At 40.5% G+C, this 25,243-nt stretch overlaps 5 protein-coding genes across 5 annotated transcripts; 2 read left to right on the plus strand and 3 right to left on the minus strand.

Moving 5' to 3' along the window:
* Window positions 1–1,830: 1,830 nt before the first annotated feature.
* Window positions 1,831–4,327, minus strand: gimap4 (GTPase IMAP family member 4). Its single transcript, XM_072450967.1, has 3 exons — window positions 4,187–4,327; window positions 2,711–3,496; window positions 1,831–2,623 (listed from the first exon to the last, which is right to left on the minus strand). The coding sequence occupies exons 1-3, from the start codon at window positions 4,215–4,217 to the stop codon at window positions 2,619–2,621; spliced, it is 822 nt and encodes a 273-aa protein (XP_072307068.1). The 5' UTR covers window positions 4,218–4,327; the 3' UTR covers window positions 1,831–2,618.
* Window positions 4,328–7,792: 3,465 nt separating this feature from the next.
* On the minus strand, window positions 7,793–9,634 carry chmp4c (charged multivesicular body protein 4C). Its single transcript, XM_072451368.1, has 5 exons — window positions 9,377–9,634; window positions 8,848–9,025; window positions 8,657–8,765; window positions 8,459–8,576; window positions 7,793–8,217 (listed from the first exon to the last, which is right to left on the minus strand). Exons 1-5 carry the CDS (start codon window positions 9,588–9,590, stop codon window positions 8,156–8,158), a joined length of 681 nt encoding a protein of 226 aa, XP_072307469.1. The 5' UTR covers window positions 9,591–9,634; the 3' UTR covers window positions 7,793–8,155.
* A 3,043-nt stretch (window positions 9,635–12,677) lies between these two features.
* Window positions 12,678–14,528, plus strand: zfand1 (zinc finger, AN1-type domain 1). Its single transcript, XM_072451369.1, has 8 exons — window positions 12,678–12,807; window positions 13,015–13,057; window positions 13,193–13,232; window positions 13,295–13,422; window positions 13,504–13,595; window positions 13,710–13,828; window positions 13,905–14,060; window positions 14,288–14,528. Exons 1-8 carry the CDS (start codon window positions 12,753–12,755, stop codon window positions 14,462–14,464), a joined length of 810 nt encoding a protein of 269 aa, XP_072307470.1. The 5' UTR covers window positions 12,678–12,752; the 3' UTR covers window positions 14,465–14,528.
* A 635-nt stretch (window positions 14,529–15,163) lies between these two features.
* maf1b (MAF1 homolog, negative regulator of RNA polymerase III b) lies at window positions 15,164–20,230 on the plus strand. Its single transcript, XM_072450968.1, has 8 exons — window positions 15,164–15,688; window positions 16,292–16,381; window positions 17,680–17,811; window positions 17,886–18,048; window positions 18,126–18,247; window positions 18,356–18,475; window positions 18,556–18,648; window positions 18,734–20,230. Exons 2-8 carry the CDS (start codon window positions 16,299–16,301, stop codon window positions 18,756–18,758), a joined length of 738 nt encoding a protein of 245 aa, XP_072307069.1. The 5' UTR covers window positions 15,164–15,688; window positions 16,292–16,298; the 3' UTR covers window positions 18,759–20,230.
* Window positions 20,231–20,408: 178 nt separating this feature from the next.
* Window positions 20,409–24,646, minus strand: arl8 (ADP-ribosylation factor-like 8). The gene is made up of 6 exons (XM_072450969.1): window positions 24,424–24,646; window positions 23,498–23,558; window positions 23,267–23,414; window positions 22,457–22,540; window positions 22,129–22,280; window positions 20,409–21,684 (listed from the first exon to the last, which is right to left on the minus strand). The coding sequence occupies exons 1-6, from the start codon at window positions 24,467–24,469 to the stop codon at window positions 21,636–21,638; spliced, it is 540 nt and encodes a 179-aa protein (XP_072307070.1). The 5' UTR covers window positions 24,470–24,646; the 3' UTR covers window positions 20,409–21,635.
* Between the last annotated feature and the right edge of the window lie 597 nt (window positions 24,647–25,243).

Genomic DNA, 25,243 nt, shown 5'->3' on the forward strand with positions numbered 1-25,243 from the left:
GTTCTGTTGTGTGTTCTGTTGTGTTCTGTTGTGTTCTGTGTGTGTTTTGTTGTGTGTTTTGTTGTGTGTTCTGTGTGTGTTCTGTGTGTGTTCTGTGTGTGTTCTGTTGTGTGTTCTGTGTGTGTTCTGTGTGTGTTCTGTTGAGTGTTCTGTGTGTGTTCTGTGTGTGTTCTGTTGTGTGTTATGTGTGTGTTATGTGTGTGTTCTGTCTGTGTTCTGTTGTGTGTTCTGTGTGTGTTCTGTTGTGTGTTCTGTGTGTGTTCTGTGTGTGTGTTCTGTGTGTGTTCTGTTGTGTGTTCTGTGTGTGTTCTGTCTGTGTTCTGTTGTGTGTTATGTTGTGTGTTCTGTGTGTGTTCTGTGTGTGTTCTGTTGTGTGTTCTGTTGTGTGTTCTGTGTGTTCTGTGTGTGTTCTGTTGTGTGTTCTGTCTGTGTTCTGTTGTGTGTTATGTGTGTGTTATGTGTGTGTTCTGTTGTGTGTTCTGTGTGTGTTCTGTTGTGTGTTCTGTTGTGTGTTCTGTGTGTGTTCTGTGTGTGTTCTGTGTGTGTTCTGTTGTGTGTTCTGTTGTGTGTTATGTGTGTGTTCTGTCTGTGTTCTGTCTGTGTTCTGTTGTGTGTTCTGTTGTGTTGTGTGTTCTGTTGTGTTGTGTCTTCTGTTGTGTTGTGTGTTCTGTTGTGTGTCTTCTGCTGTGTGTTCTGCGTCTTTGGTCAACGTGCCTGGATCAGATTGTGCAGCTTTAGGTGAACAAACTGTAGAACATGCAAAAAACGTGTTACAATTGTGGTTTGTGTTTAAATAGTTGATCATGGTGTTTTAGTAGTTTTGGAATAGTCCTGTCCGTCAATCATTGAGTTCTTCTCGGTCTGCTGCCATCTAGTGGTCAGGTTCTACCTGTACGGTAAGTCTAAAAATACACACACATCAACATTCAGCTAAATTAGTCACTTTATTTTAAACAACAACGTATTCAATGCAACGCCCTTGGAGCATTACTTGACTTATAAATGAGTACATTTGGATAATACATAACAAAAGATACACAAAAAACGGCCAGTACTAAAATGTGCAAGTCACTTATTTTCTTGACATATGTTATTAAATATACCTAGGGCAATTCGAGAACCACAGAGGATAATGAAACTGTGGTACCAGTTGAGGGGAATGTTTAATCACGTGGGATTGTTCTAACAAATAATATAGCCTGTGTGCAGTAACAAACACCTTTGTGTTTGTTACGGCCTTTTGCCCCTGGTAGTCCAAACTTCCGAAACAGTTGCGGCCATGGCCTCTTACTGCCACCTGGAGGAAGAAACATACAATGGCACAACGCAAATCAAGAAGTGGCACCATTTTCGGAGCTACACGATCCGCACATGCGCAGAATGAGCCACACCCTTTTCCCAGTAACTATTCACTTCCTTAAGTTTGTTCTTGGAATGATATTATATTCAGTCTTGGTTTACATTATGAATGTATTGACAGATTATTGTGTATAATGCAAGATTTAAATGCACAATAATCATGGGACTTTAAACATAAAAGTGAAAGTAACAGAGCCTGTTCCTCTTGGACTGAGAAACATAAACAAAGCACTTATGTGGGACAAAGAGCAAAGCCCTGTCCATAACAGCTGACAAACAGAGGAGAGACAGTGCCAATAAGAGAAAACAAACATTATCTTCACAACATGTAAACCATAGCAGTTTGATGTTGTTGGTTTGTTTGTATGTAAGATAAGGAAAGGAATATCTTATCTTATCTTACATACAAACAAACCAACAACATCAAACTGCTATGGTTTACATGTGCCTTTTGAGTTATAAAGTTTACACTTTATTGCCCCCATAGGGAAATGTCCTCTGTACTTGATCATGCCACCATTACTGTATTCATTGGTTGTATAAAAGCGTATGAATTAAGGTTTTCCTTATTTGTTACACAACTTTGCAGAAGTAAAGTCACAAGATAGAGAAGTGTTCTCAGTAAATCCATTTGGAACTAATCATACATATAAAAGTAGCTAAAATAACAACACAATACATTCTTTCTGTATACCATTTTTAATGGTAATAAATATGTGTTTAAAGAACAGTTTGGTCATTCGAATTATAACTGCTGAATAAATTACACTGACAAAGCACTACTTTAGTAACAAAGTTATACTGTAGTGCATCTTTCCTCAACAAAATACTTCATAGGAGTGTTTCGCTTTTAAAAATGGTCATGTTTGGCAATTTAACAGCTTGTGTTTTTTTCAAGTCATTCACTAAAATGGATAATCATCATTATTTCAAACTATGCACATGAAAAAATAAATACTCCCATAGCTTTGTACATTCTAAGCAGTTCACTAATCTTTCATTGTCATCTTCCACTAATCATCTCATTGTCTTCCTCGCTTTCTCTTTCGCGCTCTCTTTTTCTTTTTTTCATAATAACAACTACTGTAGGTGGCGGTAAAAGCATCTTTCCAGTTTGCTGCCAACCGCCATTAAAAGTAACACAACAACATCAACAACGACAACAATCTTACATTTTGAACAAAAGAGAAGTCAGCATCAGAGAGCAGCGAGAGAGCTTCCCATCTACAGAGACGCCGCTGTCAGCCACAAGTATCAGGTTAATCTGAAACCAGAAGAGGTAGGTCCAGCATTAAACAGGTCCCTTTGTAGTAGCACAAAGAATGTAGAATGTGTTATAACTTGTACTCACTTGAAACTGGTTCCACTTCCATCACTTTGGACAGAGACAGCCCAGAGTTCTGTTTGGGTCGTGCCCCGAGCTCCCTGGCGTCTCTTTCTAGGTTTTGATTCTCATTGTTTGGCTTCTTTTCTTCCATCTTCTCCTGTGGGACAAAGTGGCCCCCTTCTTCAGCCACCAGCTTGTCTACCTTCTCCAATAAGCGTCCCACCTGAGGGTGCTCTCCAAATATACAGTTATTAATGACAAAATACCGCCGCTTGCACTTCTCCAGCACCCACTCCAGGTCCTGGCCCTCTCTTCGAATGTAGCGCTCTATAGAAATTTTCCTTAGGAGTTCCACCCAGGGGAACACCACAATGGTGTGTTTCCAGACATTTTCACCAAAAAGACTGACATGTTCCTCAATGCGAGACCGATCCACGTCTGTGAACATTCCCACTGGGATGACTAGGAGGAAGGCGTGAGGACCAGGGGGGCAGAGAGTTGCCCCTTTCACTAGTTCCTGTTTGTAGGAAGGGGGTGTGTCCTGTGCAGAGAACCAGCCTGGGGTGTCCACTACATTGACCTGCCGTCCCTTTACCTCTGTCTGTCTCGTCACACAAAACTCTGCGGCACGCTCCAGTCGAAAATCTTCTCTGCCCAGGATGGTGTTCCCGGTCAGGCTCTTCCCGGGCCACCTCCAGCCCAGCACCACCAGACGCACCTCCTCCAGGAGGGGCACAGGTGCTGCTGCTGCTGCTGCACTGTCCTGTTTGGTCTCTGGTTTGGTCTCCTCTGGGTCACCAGTGGCAACACCTGATAGAACAGAATTGTATTTCCATTTAGGAATGTGTTGCCTTCATGTGTTATGGTAACTTTGTCAAGTGGAACATTGCACAACAACTCATGTCGTCATTTCTACAGGAAAACAGGGAAATGATTTGGGTGCCCGAATGATGAGATGAAATAAATGTTGACCTCTCAAGAATCACAATTGAAAACTATTGAAGGTTTTGTTTTTTACACCCACAGCGTGGTATTTTGATGGCAGCAAAAGGATATGGCATCTATATTTTCACTTAACGGAATCAAATACAATGTAGAATTGTTCCTTTCTTTCCTGTACCATCTGTAGGCTTTTGTGTCACGTGAATTTACTTGATTACACTCTATGTATATATATTTGTCAAAACGCGCTCGGAATTAAAACTTCACAAGTGGAAAGGTTATCTTTTCAATAGCACTTGAAGGTCGCATTAAAAAGACAAGGTACAGAATTAATACAATAATAAGATGTCATTACCCTGTGTATTTGGAAGCACTATTCAAAACAAAATGTCTTAAATCACTTTCTTAGTAATGTACTACGTGCTAACGTGACAAACGTGCCACATCTCACATCCCCGTCCACGCAGAAATGGCCTTTCGCCAGATAAAGCCATTGCGGGAACAGAAGCGGGAACTCAGAGCGCGTAAATGTGAGACACAAAGTCCATATTCACTCACCTTTAGACTCCGCGGGGCTGTTCGTGGCCATGACCGAGTTTACCTGACTTTGTGGACTTAGACAAGCGGCGATCCTTGTAAAGGCAGAACTTTACTTATTTGTCGAACTTCCTGTACTTTCTTTTGACAGATGTGTCACAGTAACCAATGCTGTACTTCCGCTGTTTCAAAATAAAAGAAACACAGAAAAACCGCACGAGGAATAAAGTGAAATTGAAACAGAAGTGGGGATTTTTCGGGGGATTTTTTTTTCTTTCGCATTGTCAGATTTTAGAAGCCTCAGAGGGGAGTAATATAAGTTGAATTAATTTATAAATCTTCTAAAACAGGGGCTAGAGTCTCAGATAAGATCTGATTAACATTTACAATAGAAATATTTGACATTTTAAGAGACAACCACTCTAATATCACTCCAGAATATTGTTGACAGAGGACAATTAAAGAAAAGGTGATGCTGGATGAAGCTTCTTTTTATTTTTTTATTTTTATCATTTAACAGTATGGATTTGAATGTAGCTAAATGTGATATTTTTTTCTGTCTAACAAATTAATATTATCTTTTTTAAACTTGGTGGGGAGGATGTAACATTGGAATGAACAATGGGATTTTGGAGAAGGTGGATCAAGGCTGTTGGAATAGCTTTCCACATTTTATGATACTCCCTAGGTGTACAAACCAAATCAAATTGGTCAACAAATCCTTTATGGTCCAATAGTTCCCTATTACGGCCCACTCAGATCTATGTCTCACTGACGGCAGGTGAATATAAGATAAGATAAGATAAGATAAGATATTCCTTTATTGTCCCACATGGGGAAATTTCATTGGTGCAACGCAGGTAGATCCAGAGGTAGATCCACAAGAACAGATCACTTATAGGAAGTCTGAAAAACACTTTCAGTAGAAGATCTCCTATAAATAAACAAAAACTCCCATAGACAAATAAATAAATAAATACCATTGCATGTGATCACGACAGTAATTGCACATGAATATGTGTCACGACAGCACATGAATTGCACATGAATTTCACAGTAATTGCACATGAATTGCACATGAATTCCAACAGCAATTGCACATATGACAGAATTGCACATCAGTCTTAGGTTAGGTCAGTATTGCGACGGGATAACGTGACGATCTCCGGGTAAGACGACTGTTCTCCGCAGTTTCATGAGTTCCTCCTTTGTGGAAACGCGGTACGGCGCCGGCCGGGGGGCGGGGCCGGAGCCGGGGGGCGGGGCCGGAGCCGGGGGCGGGGGCGGGGCCGGAGCCGGGGGACTCAGAGCCAAGACACATCGCAACGACACGACGAAAACACTCAATCCAGCCGAATAAAGTCAAAACAAGTTAATTTAAAGCGATTCCAGTGCGTGTCCCGATCGTTCGTGAAGTTCCTCTTTCATATAAACGTGTATATAAACGTGTACCGACGACACGCCGTACTTTAGCGCGGCCGGAGGGCGCGGGGGGGGGGGGGGCTGGTGGGCTCGCTCGGAGCTAGCTCACGTCACAACAACACAACGAAAAACGCTCAAATCCAGTCGAAAAAAGTCAAAAACAGTTGAATTAAAAAACTATTCCAGCGCGTGTCCCTATCGTACAGTAAAATAGAAAAAATATACTAACTATATTTACAAAATATAGGAGATAAAGCACAATAAGTGTGAGAAAGAAGAGAGAGCGTTTACACCGGGCTGCCAGCTGTACCAGCGCCTTATGACGAATATGGACCAGTCAATTCACTCTGTCATTGCCTTCAACAGATCAGTGAGTGGATGCAAAACAACTTCCTCCAGCTGAATCCAGACAAAACCGAAATCATTGTCTTTGGCAACCACCTCCAGTCTCTCTCTCTAAAACCCGTAACCAAGGTAAAAAATGTAGGAGTAATTATGGACATCAATTCAATAACATCAGTAGCTTTCTTCCATCTGAAAAACATTGCCAAAATTAAATACATAATGTCCCAACCAGACTTGGAGCGACTTATCCACACATTTGTCTCCAGTAGATTAGACTGTAACGGCCTGCTCACTGGCCTCTCCAAACGAGCTGTAAAACAGCTGCAGTTCATCCAGAACGCTGCTGCTCGGGTCCTGACTAGAACCAGGAAGTACCATCACATTAGTTATGTTCTCAGGTCTCTGCACTGGCTCCTGTGGCTCAGAGAATAGACTTCAAAACAGCTCTGCTTGTGTACAAGTCTCTTCATGGCCCAGCACCAAAATACATCTCAGACTTGTGTGTGTCATACGAACCACCTCGGACTCTAAGGACCTCAGGGACCGGCCTCCTGCTGGTGCCAGAGCCAAGACCAGACACGGAGAATCTGCGTTCCAGGTCTATGGGGCAAAGGTCTGGAATAGCCACCCCGGCTGTGTTCAGATCCAAACTAAAAACTGTTTTGTTTAGTCGCGCCTATGACTGATTTTACCTGGTTTTTAATGTTTTAAAATACTACATTATTTTTATTCTTTACTTTACTCTGATGTACATTGTTTTACGTTTTTATAAACTGCATTGTGTTTTTAATTTATTACTTGTTTTAAATTGTGTTTTAAACACTGTAAAGCACTTTGAATTGCAGTTTGTATGAATTGTGCTTTATAAATGAATTTGATTTGATTTGATTATATCAGTTAGAAACAGAATTCCCTTGTTAACCAATCAGATTGGAATACTGATTTCTTGTTGATTAGTATTGACCGGACCCAGTTAGTTATGTGTGAATATCATTTTCAAACACAATAATTGACTGGGATATTTTGACAGAGCAAATAGAATCTTGGTTGTCTCAAAGTCAGACTGTAGGGAAAAATCAAGGCTGCCAAAATGATCACAAATAGCCCGAGAAATGTGAAACCAAAAGAAGGTTCCAATTGACTCTAAAAGACCCCGAAATCTAAGACTTTTACACCCCCATTTTTATATTCTTCAACAAGTTGGGATCTCTTTAAGTGTGTTTTATTTTTCCAGAAAAACTTAAAAAATACTGAATTGGCTTTTTAATTGTTGCCCAGGCAAAAAGACATGGGTAAAAAAAAACTTTGACACACCTTCGGCTTTAGCTAAAAATAACATAGTGAGTGACAGACATGTAACAAATGGAGAAAATACATTTGGACACATTTGACGGACTGTAATAAATGAGATGTGTGTAGGTCAGACTATGTCGTAATTTTATCTATGTATTTAGTGTGTGACTTTTGAGTTGATGTTATTTTTTCTTCTTGTAGCTCCTGCTCTCTGGTCTTGTTCTTTGTTTTATATATGTTTATACTTATATGTATATATTTATTTATTATGACACTTTTTACATGTCAGCTATGTTAACCTCTTGCATTGTTTCAGCATCTTTGGAAATGGTAAAAGTATTTAATCTCAGAATGAACATGTATGGATTCTATAGAGCTTTCAGGAAGAGTGCATCTCAGTTATGAAGTCAAAAGGATTTGAAGATACTGTCAAGTGGGTACTTTTTATAAATGGCATTACTTGCTACAGCCTCATCTGAATATGTAAAAGGTGAAAGGGTGATTTAGTGGGCATTTTGCTGTACTACCGGTAGTTCTTTCAGAATAACAGATTATTGGGGTCAAATGCCTTTTATTGTTTCCACATATAGTCCCAGATCAGCACCTTCATGTAACAACAAACAAACAAAATGAGTTAATATTTTATTACAATAAGTACAGTATGGTCATATACCAATAACAGCATAGAAAACCAACTCTACATGAACACAATGCCTAAACTTTATATACAGGTCGATCAAAACATAACACATTTCCACCTTATGTCTCAAAAAACAGTGCATTTTTAGAGCGCAATAATGAATGAGAAAAAAGAAGCTAGAAAAACAACCTAGCGTAGGACAAATAAGTTCTTCCTCTTTTTTAATATTTCCTTCACTTAAAACCTTATTTTTCATTATATTACACGCAGTATTCTACAGTATCAACAGACTAGTTTGCCCATGATTCCAGCATACGCATGTCATCATCCTCTTCAACCCTTTTTCTGGATGCTGCAATACAAAAACAGTTAATATTCCACTAGATCAAAACTTTATTTATCTATTTAATCTTTGAACTGGCGTAAAGTTTTTAATCCCGACCAAATTATGAACGGTGATTATAGAACAACCACAATTTAAACTTACTTTGTAAGAATGTATCACTGCTAATAGGGTCCAGTCATGTCTGGTCATATTTTTCTTTCTGAGCTGTGTGTTGCGGAGTAGTTAATCACGTCGATTTTATACTTACACGCACGCTGGCCAGGTCGTACTGAAGGTAGTTTGGATGCAGGAACACTGGGGAGCTCGCCCATAGCGTCCTCGAGCTCCTCCTCCTCCAACTCGGCCAACTCTGCCAGTAGCTCATCCTAAAACCAGATCAGTTTACATGATTAATGCACGACAACAGGTACAATAAATTAGATTTGTTCATAAGAATAACACGAACCTCATCATACGTTTCACCAATGGGCCCAGAGATGGCTTCGCTGATCTCTCTGGCGAGGTCTTGTTGCTCTCCAATATCTAACATCATGTCCTCAATATTGTTAACGTCCCTAAAATCAAAGACAATTAAAATGTAGGAAATGAACCGTTTTTAAATGTGTTAAAGTACCATAATGTGTTCGGATATCTTACAAGCTCTCGTGGACTTTCTTCATAGCCTTTGCAGCGTAGCCCATGTTTTTGAGGACTTCTGTGTTGGTATGCGAGTTCTCCAGCGCTTCTCTCTGAAACTCAATAGTGGACAAGGTGCCATCTATCTGCGTAAGCTGCTGTTCGTACCTCTTCTTCCTCTTCAGGGCCTGTAATGCAGCTGTGAACAGAAACAAAAAGGGAATGGTACAGTCCTGGTCACCATTTCATATCTGTGCTGGTTTTTGCCCTATCGCCGCTACCTGGGTTAGGCATTTACAAACAATGGTCCCTCCCTAAACAGGTTTTATTTTGTTAGGCTCAAGTGATTCACTGTATGTGTTTATGCATATTTCAGGTGTATAGATGCTCTCATAATTCATATAAAGAAATAGACTGATCAAAAGACAAAACAGGTCTAAAATATGTCATTGAACCATGTCCACTGGGCATTAGACATTATCAAGCTGGACTTAAAGAACAGTGTTTAAAAGTTGACACAGATGCAATGATTAGAACCAAGTGAAATTACCTCGCTTGTCTTTGGTGCCGTGTTTCTTTGCTGTTGCTAGTTCCTGCTGTATCCTCTGCTCCAGGTAGGCTTGCTTCTTTGTCAGCATGTCCTCTGTTTCCCTGAGTTTGTGGATGGCCTCTTGAGGAGTGGGGCCCCCTCCTCGTGACCGATGTTTGGAGTTCGACGAATTCGAACTTGAGCTCCCTTTGAAAAATTTGGAAATCTTGCTCATTTTGGCAGCTTCTATGGGCGGAAGTAAAATCCCTGAGACTCCGGTATGGTCAGCCGTCCCCACCTGCGTCTGTACAAGCGAGTGTGCGGATCGAGCCAGTAGAATTTCCAGATCAACTACTTTACGATTCTGTTGTTCGAACAAAACCAGCCAGTGAAAAGCTCCGCCACACCTTTCCTCTGTTACCTCTATGACGTCACCTGAAACTACCGCTCTGCCCCTCCCTCATCCAACTTAGCCTACTTTCCTTCTCCAGCCACCTCAGAATAAAGTTTGTCTCAAAGGCTGGGAGCGCAATGGCACTTCACTGCTGAAAATACGGTATAAAAAAAGCCGCACTTGCGTTACTTCTCGTTACAGTAAATCACTTTTATTATTGCAGGTCCACGACTGTCACACACGCTTTCTGCGTGTTGCTGACTAGTTGTTGTTGTGTTACTTTTAATGGCGGTTGGCAGCCAACTGAAAATGTGCATTTACCGCCACCTACTGTAGTTGAAGAAAAACCAGGGCCGGCCCAAGCCTTCAGGGGGCCCTAAGCGAAAACATATTTGGGGGCCCCTCACCACGTCATCAGAATCAGTTTTATTGCCATTGTCAGTGAACAATTCACATATGGGAACTTTCTTCAACGCAAACAAAGCGCACCAAAACGCCAGGGCATCCGTTTGCCAGTTAGTTTATTCTCAGAACCTCACAAGCTCAAATATTGATAACTTAAATCCCACAATGCAACTTGGTATTCCGCTGACATCACCTCTACTCCCTGAACAAATAACACACGTCCCAGATATGTTTTTGGGTGTATTTGTGGGCGTTAAGGGTCTACAGCCACATTAGCAGTTTAAATTAATGAACAGGGGGGGTCTGAGGGCTCTCCCCCAGAGATTTTCAGACCTTTTTTGGGTCTTCTGGTGCATTTTAATGTGGTCCAACCGGCTAAAGTAAGAGTAAAATGTTGTGGTTGTAATGCTATAAAATGATGTGATGAAACTGTGCCAGGAGAAAATGATTAAAGCCAGTTATTAATACATTAGTGTACTTAATTACTCAATACAATATTGGCTATGAAAAATAATTATGGTCAAATTGATTCATTTTAACTGAAAACGTAAAAGTAATAGTTATCCTTACTAATTTATCTTTTACTGCTCCCAACTGTTCCTTCTTGCCAAAGTGACAAAACAAGTTATATTAAATTAAACAAATGGCATAAGCATTGCTTGATTAACAATTAACACTGATAAAACAGTGCAAACATGTTATTCCCAGAGAATGACCAGAACGAGAAGTGAAGGTCCAAACCTCGCTATAGTGAAGAGACTGCGTTTCTGCAACTTTGCCACTTTTATATAAAAATATATAGTATTATTCTATAACAGATGTAATTTTAATATGTCTGGTTATGTTTCCCTATCAATTTATTATAATTTATAACAAATAGTCTAATGATGCTTTTTAAATAAATGTAAATGTTTTATTGCTCTATTAAAAGTTAATTAGAATGTAAATGTTGGTTCTGATCAGAACATCACACACTGGACTCCTGCATGAAACAATGCTGCGATGTGATTGGCTGATGGACCTTACGTGCATAAACCTTTACGTTCCTCTTATTCCACTTTAAGAAGTCAAAGTAAAACAGACATCACGAGTCACGATTGATCTCACACATGGTGATGTGAGAGAGAGGGACGCAAACTCAAACCCGCTCATCTCTAACTGAGGCTGCACAGGGGCCCGGGACAGGGGCCCGGGACAGGGGCCGCACACTGTTCACTCCAAAGTCTCACGTCAGAGGTTCTGGACGAGACGGCGCTCGTCCGGACCGGATCTCCGCCTCTTAGTGACCGGGGCACAGACGCCCCTCCCCGGCCTCACCTGCAGCTCACACTACCGGGCTGGTGTAAATGTGAAGCTTATTATCTTTCATTCAGACATATTATTATGCGCGGGGCAGAGCTCTCGTCTCCTCCAGCCTGAGCGAACTAACGTGACAGAATCGTGTTGTTTCAAACAGCAGCATTAACCGTCTCTTTGTAAGAGAAGTTCAATACCTGGAGAGTGTTGTTGAGTTTGCAGTTTCTTTACATCGTCAAGAAGTTTCTTCTTTCGTTTTTCGGCATCAGGGGGATATATTCCTCTGGACATGAGGACCATGTTCTGTTGTGTTTATGTTTTGCTCTCGAGCTCCTCGCGCACGATGAAGTTGACCAATCAGCGCAGGTTTGGTGTCTTGGTTGCCAGATTGTAATTACAAATAAATGCTGTTTGTGCGTTATGTTACCGCTGCCGCGCCAGCATCGCTACTACACTAGTGGCGCACGCTGCGCTTGCACTTCGCATAAGACGGGTTGCCAGATTGGGGGCCCTTTTAACGCCTCGGGGCCCTACGCGGCTGCTTAGTTCGCTTATAGGCTGGGCCGGCCCTGAGAAAAACCCATATTTTTGCCAATATATTTTAATAAACATTTTTACATTCATTACATAGAATTGTTCTGGATTAATTTGGGTTGAATGGGTAACAAAGCCTATAAGTTATTGAAGACAAAACATAAATATACCATTTATAATTAAATACAATAATTACCCTTTCGTAATTTATTGGCGAAATATTGGGCGTGCCAAGCATGTGTATTTATTTAACAAATTTATTTTTCAATATTAAGAAAACAAAGTTTTCGCTTTTGTCCAAGTAAGACAAAATATCCATGTCGCATATCGAATATCCAAACAAATTCACCGCGGTCTAGGAGTAGTGACCGAGTTTCCAATTACACCGTGTATTCGAAGATTTTTTAGACAAAACCGACAAAAGTCATTTATAGTTGTCTCCGCTCTACTTGCCATGGCCATGCTGGACAAGCATTCGGGTAATACAAAACCGTACAAACATGCCATGTTGACATCTTATAATAGATCCACGGTTGACATAGGCTACGTAATATCCGGTTAAGTGTGTCACGTTTTTTGCGTCACTTCTGGGTTTATGTGATTGGTTCTGGTCTCTGCTCGTTAACCCATGGATCCGTCTAAACCCCGCCCTAGAAGTTGAAACGCTGCGGACCCTGACTGTTTTGTAAAGTAGTCTGTCGAAACGTGTTGGGACTGGCTGGTCAGGCAAATATCTAGTGGTCACTTCCTAACCCTACCAAACTTGTAATGGCTGAATTGGATATCGGAAAACACTGCCAGGTTGAAACGTGTTCTCTAAAAGGTGTGTACCTTCTATGTGTATGTCAGTGTTGTTAGCTGTTAGCTAGTTGGTAGCTAAGGTAAAATACCAGCCTTTTTCAGAGCTGTGTTTTATTAGTCATCATAGCCAACAATAATGTTGTCAGTTGTGCTAAACTCAAAACAGAAACTCAAACTAAATTTAAATCTGCATAATATGGCTAAATTAACAAAGTAATTCTTATTTCAGACTTTCTCCCTTTTGTTTGTGAATTCTGCAGTGGGGTTTACTGGTATGTAAATATTTTGTCCTAGTGAAATCATGACACGTTTTACATTTACATACACTATCACTCTGAATATCGTTAAAGAAACACTTCAGCATTGTGCTGTAATGTGGAGTATTTTGTATTTTTGTGTTTTTTCAGCCTTGAGCACAGAAACAGACATTCTCATACATGCAAGGAGGTAGGCAATATTGAATAGATCAATGGTCAGTTTCCAGTTTCTGTTAACAAATTCTCTTTTAGGAATCTATGAAATCAGAAACCCTGCCTTCAAAGGGCAGTACGAGTTATCCATGCTCATTTCATGAATGTAGTGGGAAGGAATTGCTGCCTGTTATATGTCCACAGTGCCAAAAACATTTCTGTTTGATGTAAGTGTATTTGTAATTTAACGTGTGTTCTCCTAAAGCTCAACTTAAACGCATACTTACTTAAATTATAATGCTTTTTAGACATCGGCATCAAAGTGATCATCAATGTGAGAATTTGGAGGTTGCAAAACCACGAATGGCAGCCACTAAAGAGCTGGTGCAAAAAATTGTTGGTCAGTTTATTCCCATGATATTCTCTTTTTAAAACATCTTACAAAGCTGTTTTTCAGTGGTCTTCATTTCACTTGTTGTATAATTTCACTGAACTACAGTTTATTATGTAACAGAGTCAAAAGAAGGACAGAAACCTAAAGGACGTAGAGGAGCAAAAAACAGTGAGACTGCAGCAAAGGTAGCCTTAATGAAATTAAAACAGCAGGCTGTAGGTGATAAGGGCCTTCCACAGGTACACATTTAACATTATATGGTATGGTATATTTTTCATCAAGTCATCATATTATGTATGTTTAAAACTTTTTCAGACTGAGAGGACCTACTTCCAGGTATATCTTCCTAAAGAATCAACAGTTTCCTCCAAACCCATGTTTTTCTGCTCTAAATGGAGTGTAGGCAAGGTGGTTGATTATGCAGCCTCTCTCGCAAGTCTAAAGAACAACAACAATGTTCAGTCAGCAAAGGTAAGTGCTATATGGCTTATCAAATCGAACTATTAACTTCTCAGAACAATTACGGTACTTTATATAAATATATTTTACCTCTATTTGCATAGTAATACATTGAAAATAAAGTATATTATTAAAGTTGCTTTTGTGTTTGTTCAGAAACATTTATTGTGTGTTATCAGTTGATCAAGGAGACAATATTTGGACTAATTGTAATACATTTTATGTTTGTTACCTTACAGAAACTGCGTCTATGCCACCCCTTGACTGGAGAAGCTTTCCAGATGGATGAGAGTCTCCAAACTTTACTGACTCTCACAGAAACGCCTCTTTACAATGGGGGAAACGTGATTTTGGCCTATTTAGAAAATGACCTTACTAGTCTGAATGATGTTTCTGATTACATCACTCATAACTGAGTTAAGAACTGTTTATACTTTTTATGCTGACTGTTTTTTACATTAAATTATTATACTCCTCCCATTGACGTCTTCCTTTTAAAAAAATCAAATCTATTATATTGTAACGAGTGCGTGAAAAAGTAGCGAGAAACAGGTTTGATCGACAACGGGAATCTTAAGAACAGTCGGTAACGGGGGTTTTACTAACTAACTTCCCCGTCCTACGAGACCACCCCCACCAAACTTCCCGACAACCTTTGCGGAAACGTTAGAACGCTACAATATTTTAGATATTAATTCAATGTACGACTCCCATCTCTCAAAATCATCATTAGCTATTTAATTTTCAATTGTTTATTGGCTGTAGCGTGAAGGATAGACGTGACTGCGCTAATCCCACGTATCTCACGTACACACAGCAATTTGACGTTATATGTCTGAATAATAACTGACGTTTATGGTGAGATTCGTCATACGATGCAAAGATTTCATATGTGCATAAGTGCAAACGTTTGTGCAAAAGTAGCCTGCCTTTCTAAACTAGTAAATCAAATGCGCAACACAATTAATGTTTTGTAGTTTCCCCTAACAAAAGAGGCGGGCTATTGAAGAGTTTAACCAATGATATCGGTTTATAGTTTATTGATGGATGAAAGAGCCAATTGGCAGAGAGCTTGGGGACAAGGAGGGGGCGTGTCTATCTGCCTGCGTATATAACACAAAAGGGGCTGGGTTTCGCTTCATCTCATAGACGATCCCCTTGTTTTGAACAGAATTGATGTAGTGTTGTAGCCGTCGACGAACTGCTCTATTATTCAAACCTTTTCCCCCATTTTGCCCAAGTAGCTCTTTGCTGCTTTTCGATCGAGTCGCTCCAAAAAGGCGGCTTGATCTCACTAATCCAGACGTCTTTGTAAAATCTGGTCAAAAGGGATGCCGCTGCAGATAGACTCCGACGTTCGCTCTCTGGATTTAATTTCATCGCATTTAATCGGACAAAGCAGTTTTTGTATAGTCTTAAAGGGTTTCAGTAAGAGCCATCCTCGACCGAGTGCTTTTGTAAGATGCTTAAGTTCCTGTTAAACACCAATCTGCGAAGAGAAGATTCCATTTGAGCAGCTACCCGCTAATACTAGCAACTTGACTTGGGATATTGTATTACGTAAACCATTGGTCCAAGAAGATATTTCACTCGATTTTAAGAGTTTCAACGACGTATTTTTGACACAGCAGCTGAAATTGGTAAGTGTATTTTTTTTTTAAACCAGGAAGACAAATTATTTACCAACGCAGTGGGGGAGGGGAGCTTGATTACTAAAAGCGGAAATGGTGTTTTCATCGTAAAGCGCCCCCCAGCGCCATTCTCACTTTATCTAGAAGCAACATTTTCTAACATATGCCATTTATAACAATATTATGCAAAATAACTGAAAGTTGTTTGGCTCCGCTTACATTTTCTCTTGCTTTCTCTTATATATTTCTCCCTCTTTCACTCTTTTTTTATTTTATTTTTTACGGTATGTCGTAAACACACTTTGAAGAAGTCAAAATACAGTGGGTAGCGATAAGTGCACCTTTTCATTTGGCTGCTAATCGCCATTAAAATACAACCACAACAACAAGACAATTCTGCCTACATTGCCTTCTGACAGTCTGCATCTGTAAACAATGGCTTGCAGTAATGTGGTTCTGTCCTGACTTTCCTAGATTGCAGAAAACATTGCATTACGACCAATCACGCATGTCTGGAACCTTTTTAATGACCTAGTTGATGATAGAATATGCTACTTAAATAAAGTTTATTGCAGTGGATCTTTATTAATGCACAATTTCTTCTCCTTGTAGGTCAACAATGAAGCTTTTGGAGAACTCTAGCTTCGAGGCCCTGAGCTCCAGGCTGTGTGTGGAAACGGGGGAGTCTCGCATTCTTGGCAGGTGTGGGTCTTGCACTGTAACTGTTCTAGTGTGTGAGATTCCACTTTGGTGCAGTGGTGTTAATCCATACCCTAAAGGTGTTGCATATTTTGAGAAGTTTAAAATCTGTTGTAGCGACTTGGAAGCATTTATTTTCGTGGGGCAGGCTTGGCTTGAAACTATCATGTTCAATGTCATTAAAGAGTCATGGTATGGGTAATCTAAAACTAGGAAACAGTGTTCGCACAGTAAAACCACTGTGATGTAATGGAAAAGGGGGTAATTAGAGGTGAGGTTCAGAACAGTGCATTAAGGCTAGTGGAGCAGACGACTATTGAAGTGTTGTGTAATTCTGTGATAAGAAGGTAGATCTGTCCTTAGTTTCCATAGTGCAGCTTAATAGTTAACTTTTACTAGTTCGGTTGGTTTAGTGGCCCTTTGGTCATGCATCGTAAATATTCTTGTTTTCGTCATTACCGTAACCGTGGTGGTGGTGTTGTTGCGTAAAGCTCCCTCCTGAGTGTGGGCCGTGTCACTGAGCCTGTATTCTGGTGTTTACCTGCTGTAGTGCAGAACAAGCTGTACGTTCACTTTTCTCTCCCCGTGGCTGTTTGGAGTGTGATATGGGGGCCTGTGTGTGCGCGTTTGTGTGTGTGTGTGTGTGTGTGTCTGTGTGTGTGTAAGTAAAAACTATGCAGTGCTGAATGTTTGGTAGACCAGACTGCTTAGTGCAGTAGTGAGGCAGGTCATCCTACGGTATAACTGCTCCACTTTGGCTTCTATTCTGATGTGATTAAGTTCAATACAAACTTCTAACTTTTTTTTAAATATGTCACAAAAGTCTGTTGGTCTGTTACAAAATCCCTCTGCTGTGTTGTGATAAGTCATCTGTGTTGCGGGTGAAAAAAGGACTGCTATTTCCACTGTGCCGTCCAGCCAGGGGTTTCTAAATTGGGATTGGCAAGAACAGTGAGAACCTTTGCTGTTGCATAACCCTTCGGTGGAATGGAGCAAAATAAACATCCACGGGCCACAGACATGTCATTGGTGTCTGGCCCAGAAGTGTAGACCTGTGTGTTTGAAATGTGACCCCGGGCTGGCACTAGTGAGGTCATGGATATCAGGGACACCAGGTACTGTGGACATGCTGTGGATGTGGTATAAGGCAGACTGTAACAAAAGTCACTGTCAAGGGGGAAAACCAGAATATGAGTGAGTTCAGGGGAATACCAGGACTATGGCTAAAAAGAAACCGAAAGTTTGAAACTGTAGTCTTGCGGTAATTTAAATAATGATGCCTTCATTTCTTTTCCCACCAGGATTGAGAGCTACTCCTGCAAGATGGCAGGGGATGATAAGCACATGTTCAAGCAGTTCTGTCAGGAGGGGGAGCCCCATGTCCTGGAGGCCCTGTCCCCCCCTCAGTCCACCAGCACAATCAGTCCAAACCAGTAAGGGCCAAAACAGTCATTTGTGAGCTCTGACCATCACAGTTTTCACATAATCTTTCCTGTACTTTCTGTAGGCTGGCCAAGAGCATTGAGGATGGGGAAAACCCACTGAGTGACAAGTGTTGCAGGAAGACTATATTTTACCTCATCACCACGCTCAACGAGTCCTTCAGACCAGACTACGACTTCAGCGCCTCACGGGCCGATGAGTTCAGCCGAGAGCCTAGTCTCAACTGGGTCAGTTTATTAATGATGAGCGGTTTGTTTGGAAATGCAGCCTGAGTGGTCGATGATGCCAGTGTCTTTGTGCTCAGGTGGTGAATGCCGTAAACACCAGCTTGTTCTCAGCCGTGGGAGAAGACTTTAATTCTCTTGGACCAGAGCTCTGGAACTCCATTGACCAAGAGATCAACCTGCAGAGCTGTGACATTTACAGGTTAGTTCTCTTTTTTTTTTTTTTTTTTTTTTTTTTTTTCCCTGCATGGTTGAACTGTTGGCCACATACCTTGCGTGTAAGCTACATTTTCCTTTCTTTCCTTTGTAGCTACAACCCTGATTTGGACTGTGACCCTTTTGGTGAAGAAGGAAGTCTCTGGTCCTTCAACTATTTTTTCTACAATAAAAAACTTAAAAGGATTGTGTTCTTCACCTGCCGCTCTGTCAGGTGCGAAAGCATGCCAGTTCAGTAGATTCTCCTGCTGATAAAATTTTGCTTTTATATATTAAATGATTTGCACGCTTTAGTGTCCTAAGTGGCTATGGCCTTGGATCTCTGGACAATGAGCTGGACATGGAGCTTGATGATGAGGAGGAGATGGACGGCTTCACTGAGGACAGGTGAGCCTGACATTTCATCCAATGTTATGTAATTGCTTTTATGAAGTCTGTTACTAACCCCCTTTTTTTCCCCTTTACCTCTCAGGTTCCCCAGAGCCTTGTGTGTGTAGATTCCCCAGGATGCTTCTTGGCAAACGGATCTCTACACATTTCCTCCTTTCCATCTCATCTTGTTTTAGCATTTGCTGCATCACCCAAAGCCATCTTCACATTGACTATATGCATGCCTGAAGCGTTCTTTGTTGGCTCCAGTTGTGTAGCATTTTGTGGCCGTTTTTTGTGCTCTCCCTTCACTGTTTTTTATTTTGTCCAGCTACAGCACAATTGGCCACATCTTTGACTCTAAATTCACAAATCAAGAATGGATATTTTGGTAAAGCTGGACTGCACTCAAAGGACCACGCTCTACAAAGATAGGAGTTTTCTCCACACCAGCATTGATGAGACTTTAAAGATTTCTAACATGGCAGCCTGTGTTGTGGTTTTGCTGGTTCTTTTTAGATTGTCCTGCATTTAGTTTAAGGAATTATGGAGGATTTTTTTTTTTGGCATCAATTCTGAGTCATTTCCTCGCCGCGTGAACAGCCAAATAGTTAATTCACACGTCAATCATAGGATGTATCTACTGCTCGCCTGCAGCCTCTTTGGCTTGTGCCCAGGAGAGCAGCCCGTTTCCCTGGCTGCGCATCTGTGGTTGATATGCCGGTGTGTGTCTTAAGCGCATGGATCTATTATAATATAGTTCCCTCAGTGTACAGTACAGGACACAATTGAGACTGAGAAGGACAGTTCTAGCTGGCTCAGAAGAGACGGAACTTTACGGAGAGAGAGATGTGATCCGTTGCGCTAATAAACAAACGCACAAACAGCAAGGCTGTTGCACGGGAGCAGTGCGCATGCGCACTTCCACTTGAGTTTAATTCAATTTATTTTTGTAAGGCCCAGAATCACAACAACAGTCGCCTCTGAGGGCTGAATCAACAATGTTTGTGGTGGCGAGGGATGATGTCCCAGGGTCCTCTGTCCTTAGACCCTCCTTCTTGGCCAGGAAAAACTACAAAAAAAACCTTCTTGGGAAAAGTAGAAACCTGGAGGAGTTCCAGATTCCCAAATCGGCGAAAAATCCTCCATTTATTCCTTTAAAGGCACCTGTGTGTTCTGCGTTAACTGCACTGTATTGCTATTTTAGTGTGACATTGGTGTTACTGTGAGTTTTATTTTTTTAGGTTTATGGAACCTTCTATACCAATACTATGGATGTTTACCTATATTTGTTAGCCCAGTAGCTCCTGAATTGCAGCTTACAACATATCGTCTATTCCCATGTGTACTGATATTGTCTTTTTTTTTTTTTGGTCCGTATTTTTCATTATTAATCAAAGCATTTTAATTACAAATTGTGCCCATTTGATTAGATGCAGAGATCAGTGCATTAGCATCACTGAATGTGTAGGTTGCTTTAAAGTTGGTTGTTTTTAGAATAATTATTCCCTAGTGTACAGGAATGTGGGTCTTGATTGCTCCAAGCTTTGAGTGGCCAATATAATATAAATGTGATTAAACTGATGTTTTAGTTGTTCAATTTGTGATTTTATATAGCATCAGATTTCACAACACACAAATGTAGTTTTACATTTTATTATAATCATTATGTACATGATCCATACTTTAATGCATGTTAAACTGAAGGTTGAAACACTCTGCTTAAACCTCAAAGCTGCTTCAAAGCATCACAGTAGTCAAATCTTTAATATTCAAAAATATTCCACAAACACTGCCATACAATATGATCTCTGGCCTTACTATTTCATGTATGCGTTTACCGTATGCAAAACCACAAATTAACCTCATGTTCAACCCTTCAGGAGTCTGCAAAAAGAACAAGGCTTTAAAGTGACCTGTGTATACACCTGTAAGCAAGTTGTAGGAATTCTCCAGATGGAAAGATTAAAATTAGTGGAGAACTCCATACACAATTCAGCACACACATGCACAGCAGCTTCATTAAGGCTGAGGTTCAAGTATCTGGTTCTTAAATATTGACCACACTGAGTTTAAAATGTGGCACATAAAACCGCCTAGGTGGTACAAGAGCAGTCTCAATTTGTCCACCAAGGCTAGGAATCTATGCAATCCCTTTATAAACATCACACGTCTGCAGGACTGTCCCAATCACTTCAAACATAAGAATGAAGTGTTTTGAACCACAGCCTCTTATTTTGCTGCACACTAAAATCCTGCAATACTAAAGTCTGCCTGACAGCTTACAAAACGTAAACAAAAATTAAATAAAAACAATTGCCAAATAATACACTTAACTGAAAAACATTACGCAGGCATTGTATTAATAATTGACAGTCGCAGCCAAATCATGCTTCGTTACAGAGGAACCCATTTGCATTAGAAAGATACTTAAATGCAACGCAAACAATCATTTACAGACTCAATGTTACGGGCAATTTCATTACCACATTATTATCTCACCACCATTATCCTCAAATGTGATTATTCTACCACAGTGTAGCTTATGAACTTTTGTAACAGAATGAAGTATGAGAACTTTACATTTTAAAAAAAGTGTAGTGTAACTAAAGTAGTGTCAAAATAAGCTTCAAAAATACTGCTGCAAATCAACATCCCTTTCAATGCACTCCTGAATATGAACACGCCTAGAAGAAGGCAAGAATGATAAAAAGTCGCACATAATAAGTAAAGTATATAGCGTACATGATATGATGATATGTCTGAGGTGTTAATGGTCCATGTCCATTGCAGCTGAAAAATTCCTTTGTGGTAAAAACAGTTCCATAACCAGGCTAACCCCACTGATATTGGTGTAACGGGTAATTCAATGCTCTTGTTCATTCAAAGAGATCAAGGTCCATCACAGTCCCTAAAAAAACCTTTAAAACAAAAAAAATCCATCAAGACGTGTTGTGATGCCGTCTTGCGAGTGGCGCAGGAAGTCAACCAATGGCAAAGAGATGCTATCTTAATCCAGCCCTCGAGGTCATCCACTCCAGGCCTTGGCATAAACTAAGCAACAGAACCAAAACAAGTTAGTCCACTACTCAATACAAACAGTTAACCTATGTAAACAGTACATTTTTGTCAATGCAAAATGGAAATGGACTTATTTGACTTTGACTTATTTAACTGAACCAGAAGGAAAGCTGTAAACCTAGTTCTTGGAAGGAAAAAAAAAAGGCTTTGAAAAATACTAACCTTCACTGTACAAAAGTATTTTCTCTCTTTGTTCAATAAAATAAAATTGACATGACCAGTGCCAGACAAAACGAAAGCTAGAAACTTTTTACTTAATTATTTTTAGTAGAAGAAAATATGATGGCCAAGTTAGAGAGAGTTTCTATGACACTAAAATTGGCATAATTGATTTTTGTATTTTTCTACAGCGTGATGACATTTGTTGTTGAACTCATTTGTTACGTTACACTAAAATAGGAAAGGCTCTTCACTTACCCCTCTCCACTAAGTGCACAACACGACTGTATGTGCCAGGGGTGATCTTTGATGGAGCTCAGGGTGAGGTATTTAGAAATCTCTGCAGCAGACATACAGTTCTTCATATCCTGCTTGTTTGCAAATATCAACACAGCTGCTTTCCGGAGATCCTGATGAGGTAAAAAAGAAATGTATAAAGAACACTGAAACCACACCCCCGTCACCTTATAGCACAGACAATAAACAAAGAATGGGCCAGTCTCACAGGAAAATCAATGTTCAATTACAAAAACATGGTCAGTATTGTATAGTCTACTTCCTCCGGCCCATTGAAACAGGCATTTACCTCATGAGCCAGCATCCTGTAGAGCTCCTCTTTTGAAATGACCAGCCTCTCTCGGTCTGTGCTGTCCACCACCAAAATAATAAACTGTAAATTAAAAAGAATAATTTAGTCTCAAATCTCATTTTCTACAGATGCCTTTTGTGCAGATGAAAATGAACCACAGTGGGTGGGCATATCCGGACCCCGGGTTACACAAAGGCTGTTTCTAACGGCTATGTTAATAGACCCTTATGAACGAGCATGTGACCTTGTATGACAAAAGACCAAAGGCCCATTGGTTCTGAAGAGACGCAAGAGACTGCAATTAAAAGTGAAGTGAGCAGCGACCCAGGACCCAGCCTTTCTATGGCCCAAGTGCATTTTACCAGCACAGCCGTGACCCGACTCGTGCTGTTGCTCCTTGAACTTGTAACAGCATTTGACCATGTAAACTTTAAACAGAACAAAAACATTTCATACAAATATTGTTTTTTATAAATTGAGTGCTCAATTTCTACATTTTATTTCATTAAACTGTAATGTTAACCAGAATAAAACAGCAATAGCCAAACGATTACGTAAAGAAAGTAAAGGACTAGGTTCAATAATCTGTCTTTTTCCATTTTGCACCAGACAAAGTTGAACCTTGGCTTGCTTTAAGGCAGGCCTTTGTAAAAGGTTGACCTTTGACACGTGTGGCCCCTGCTCCATCTGTGCTCAACACAAAACACACCAGCTGCTCTGCTCAAGGACAGATGCAGGACAATGCCAAAGTAGAAACATGCAGCCAACACTTTACCTAAAACTATCTCCACTTATGGAAACACTCACCTCTGTGTTGGAGTAGTAGGTGTTCCAGGACGACCGGAGAGACTCCTGCCCTCCAATATCCCACATCAAGAAGTGGGTGTTTTTCACCACTATTTCTTCCACATTGCTTCCGATTGTGGGAGATGTGTGGACAACTTCGTTCATTAGGCTTAAAAATTAAGCACATTTTATGAATTAATGCAAATTCAACAGTTTAGTTAGACAACAGAGGCTGGATGTGTACCAACTTACAACTGGTAAAGAATGGTAGTTTTCCCAGCATTGTCAAGTCCAACAATGATGACTTTGTGCTCTGCAAACAACAAATGGCAAAGTTATTAACATAATATGTCACACACATATTGTAATAAAACATTCAAAATGACTTGACTTCTGAAGCACAGTTGCTTCTCTGCAATACTGCTGGTGTTGAGGCAGACTAATCTATGGGCTGAGTGCGAGCTAACACATCCATGTCAAAATGTTCCACTCGGTGGTTTGACTTTTCCACACGGGGAAGGAAGTCTGGCCAAAGGGCTCACAATGCAGACAACCAGGTTACACTGTATTGGGGCAAAGCACACTGTATACAAACAATATGACGCTCCTTTGATTCAAACCAGGTCATAAGGATGTGATCTTAGGGAACCTGTGGATGTGGGTTTATGTCAGCACTTCAGTTAGAACACAACTTTAAGTGAGTGAAGCCGCTGGGAACCGTGTAATCCTGAATCCTTTGTCATCCTCACATATTACCTCAGGATTGAGGAAAGAATTGTTTACCATTTGATTAATACACAATAATATATATATATATATATATATATATATATATATAAATACAAATAAAATAATAGTGAGTATAACTATTATTTTGTTGTTTTGCCTGTGTATTGACACAACTCGCAAACAAAACAACGGGAAGTGAACAAAGCTGAATAGGCGCTATTGGCTTTAGTGACTTAAAATGATTAAATTGACGGTGATGCCCAGATTAACAGCGCGATTGTGATAGATTAGCAATGGTGTTCCTCCTTCAATAGTGTTGTTCAAACATTGGAACATATTTAGAACAGGGGCTGCACATGATCAATAAACTATTAACTTGAATGTATCATGGGCTTGTTCACTCCACGCTAATAAGGGACTACGCTGCCTTTCAGCAGGTATAAACTCACCTTGATTACAGAAGAAGCTCCACAGTTTGGCGAATAAAAGCCCCATTGCTTGTGATGATGGTCCTCTGCAGCAGAAGCTTCTCCTCGGTCCACACAGCACAAGGGCTACACGGTTAGCAGCATTAGCCGGACGAGCTTTTCCCCACTAAACAAACACCTCAGCGACTTCTTCAACACCGACTCCATGCGGCGCGACCCCGTCCACAGTGAACAGAGTCTTTACGGAAACGTGCTCGTGGCAGACTAAAGCTTTAACAATCCGCACCAACAAAGGGGAAAGTGAGCGGCGCTGCAACAGCCCGTTAGGTATTCTTCTTCTACGGTTTGTTTTATGGCGAGCAGCGCTCAGGATTAGGAGCGTTTACGCCACCTGCTGTATTGGAATGTGAACCAGATTTCTATTTCCCACCTAAGAAAATAAGATGAAAATAAGATTAAAAAAATATATCGAAAACAAACCACACACGCACTCGCAATAATTAAATTCTATTGATCAGACCCGAGTCCTTCATGAATCTAATTAAGGTCTTAGCTTAACACATTTAAATATGTTTTGAAGACTGTGAATTCCACATGCCCCTGGTTTCTCAACTCATTGATAATAATAACACACTGCCTTTTCTCTGCACACTGAATGATGGCATGCTTGATCGATTCTTCTTCACTACAGTGATCGCAAAGCCCTGTTTGACGCTTGTTTATTAAATGTAAAGACTTGTTAAGCTCTTCCATGGTGCTCCCTCTGATTGTCCGTCCTGATCCAACTGTCTTCTGATGCCTCCCTTTCTTTGTCCTGTCCCAATGTGACCGCCATAACAAA

Source organism: Eucyclogobius newberryi, unplaced genomic scaffold (genome assembly GCF_026437365.1).
Source record: "Eucyclogobius newberryi isolate DKJ021-1_F unplaced genomic scaffold, fEucNew1.0.hap1 SCAF_18, whole genome shotgun sequence".
In the NCBI taxonomy this organism is placed as follows: Eukaryota; Metazoa; Chordata; class Actinopteri; order Gobiiformes; family Gobiidae; genus Eucyclogobius; species Eucyclogobius newberryi.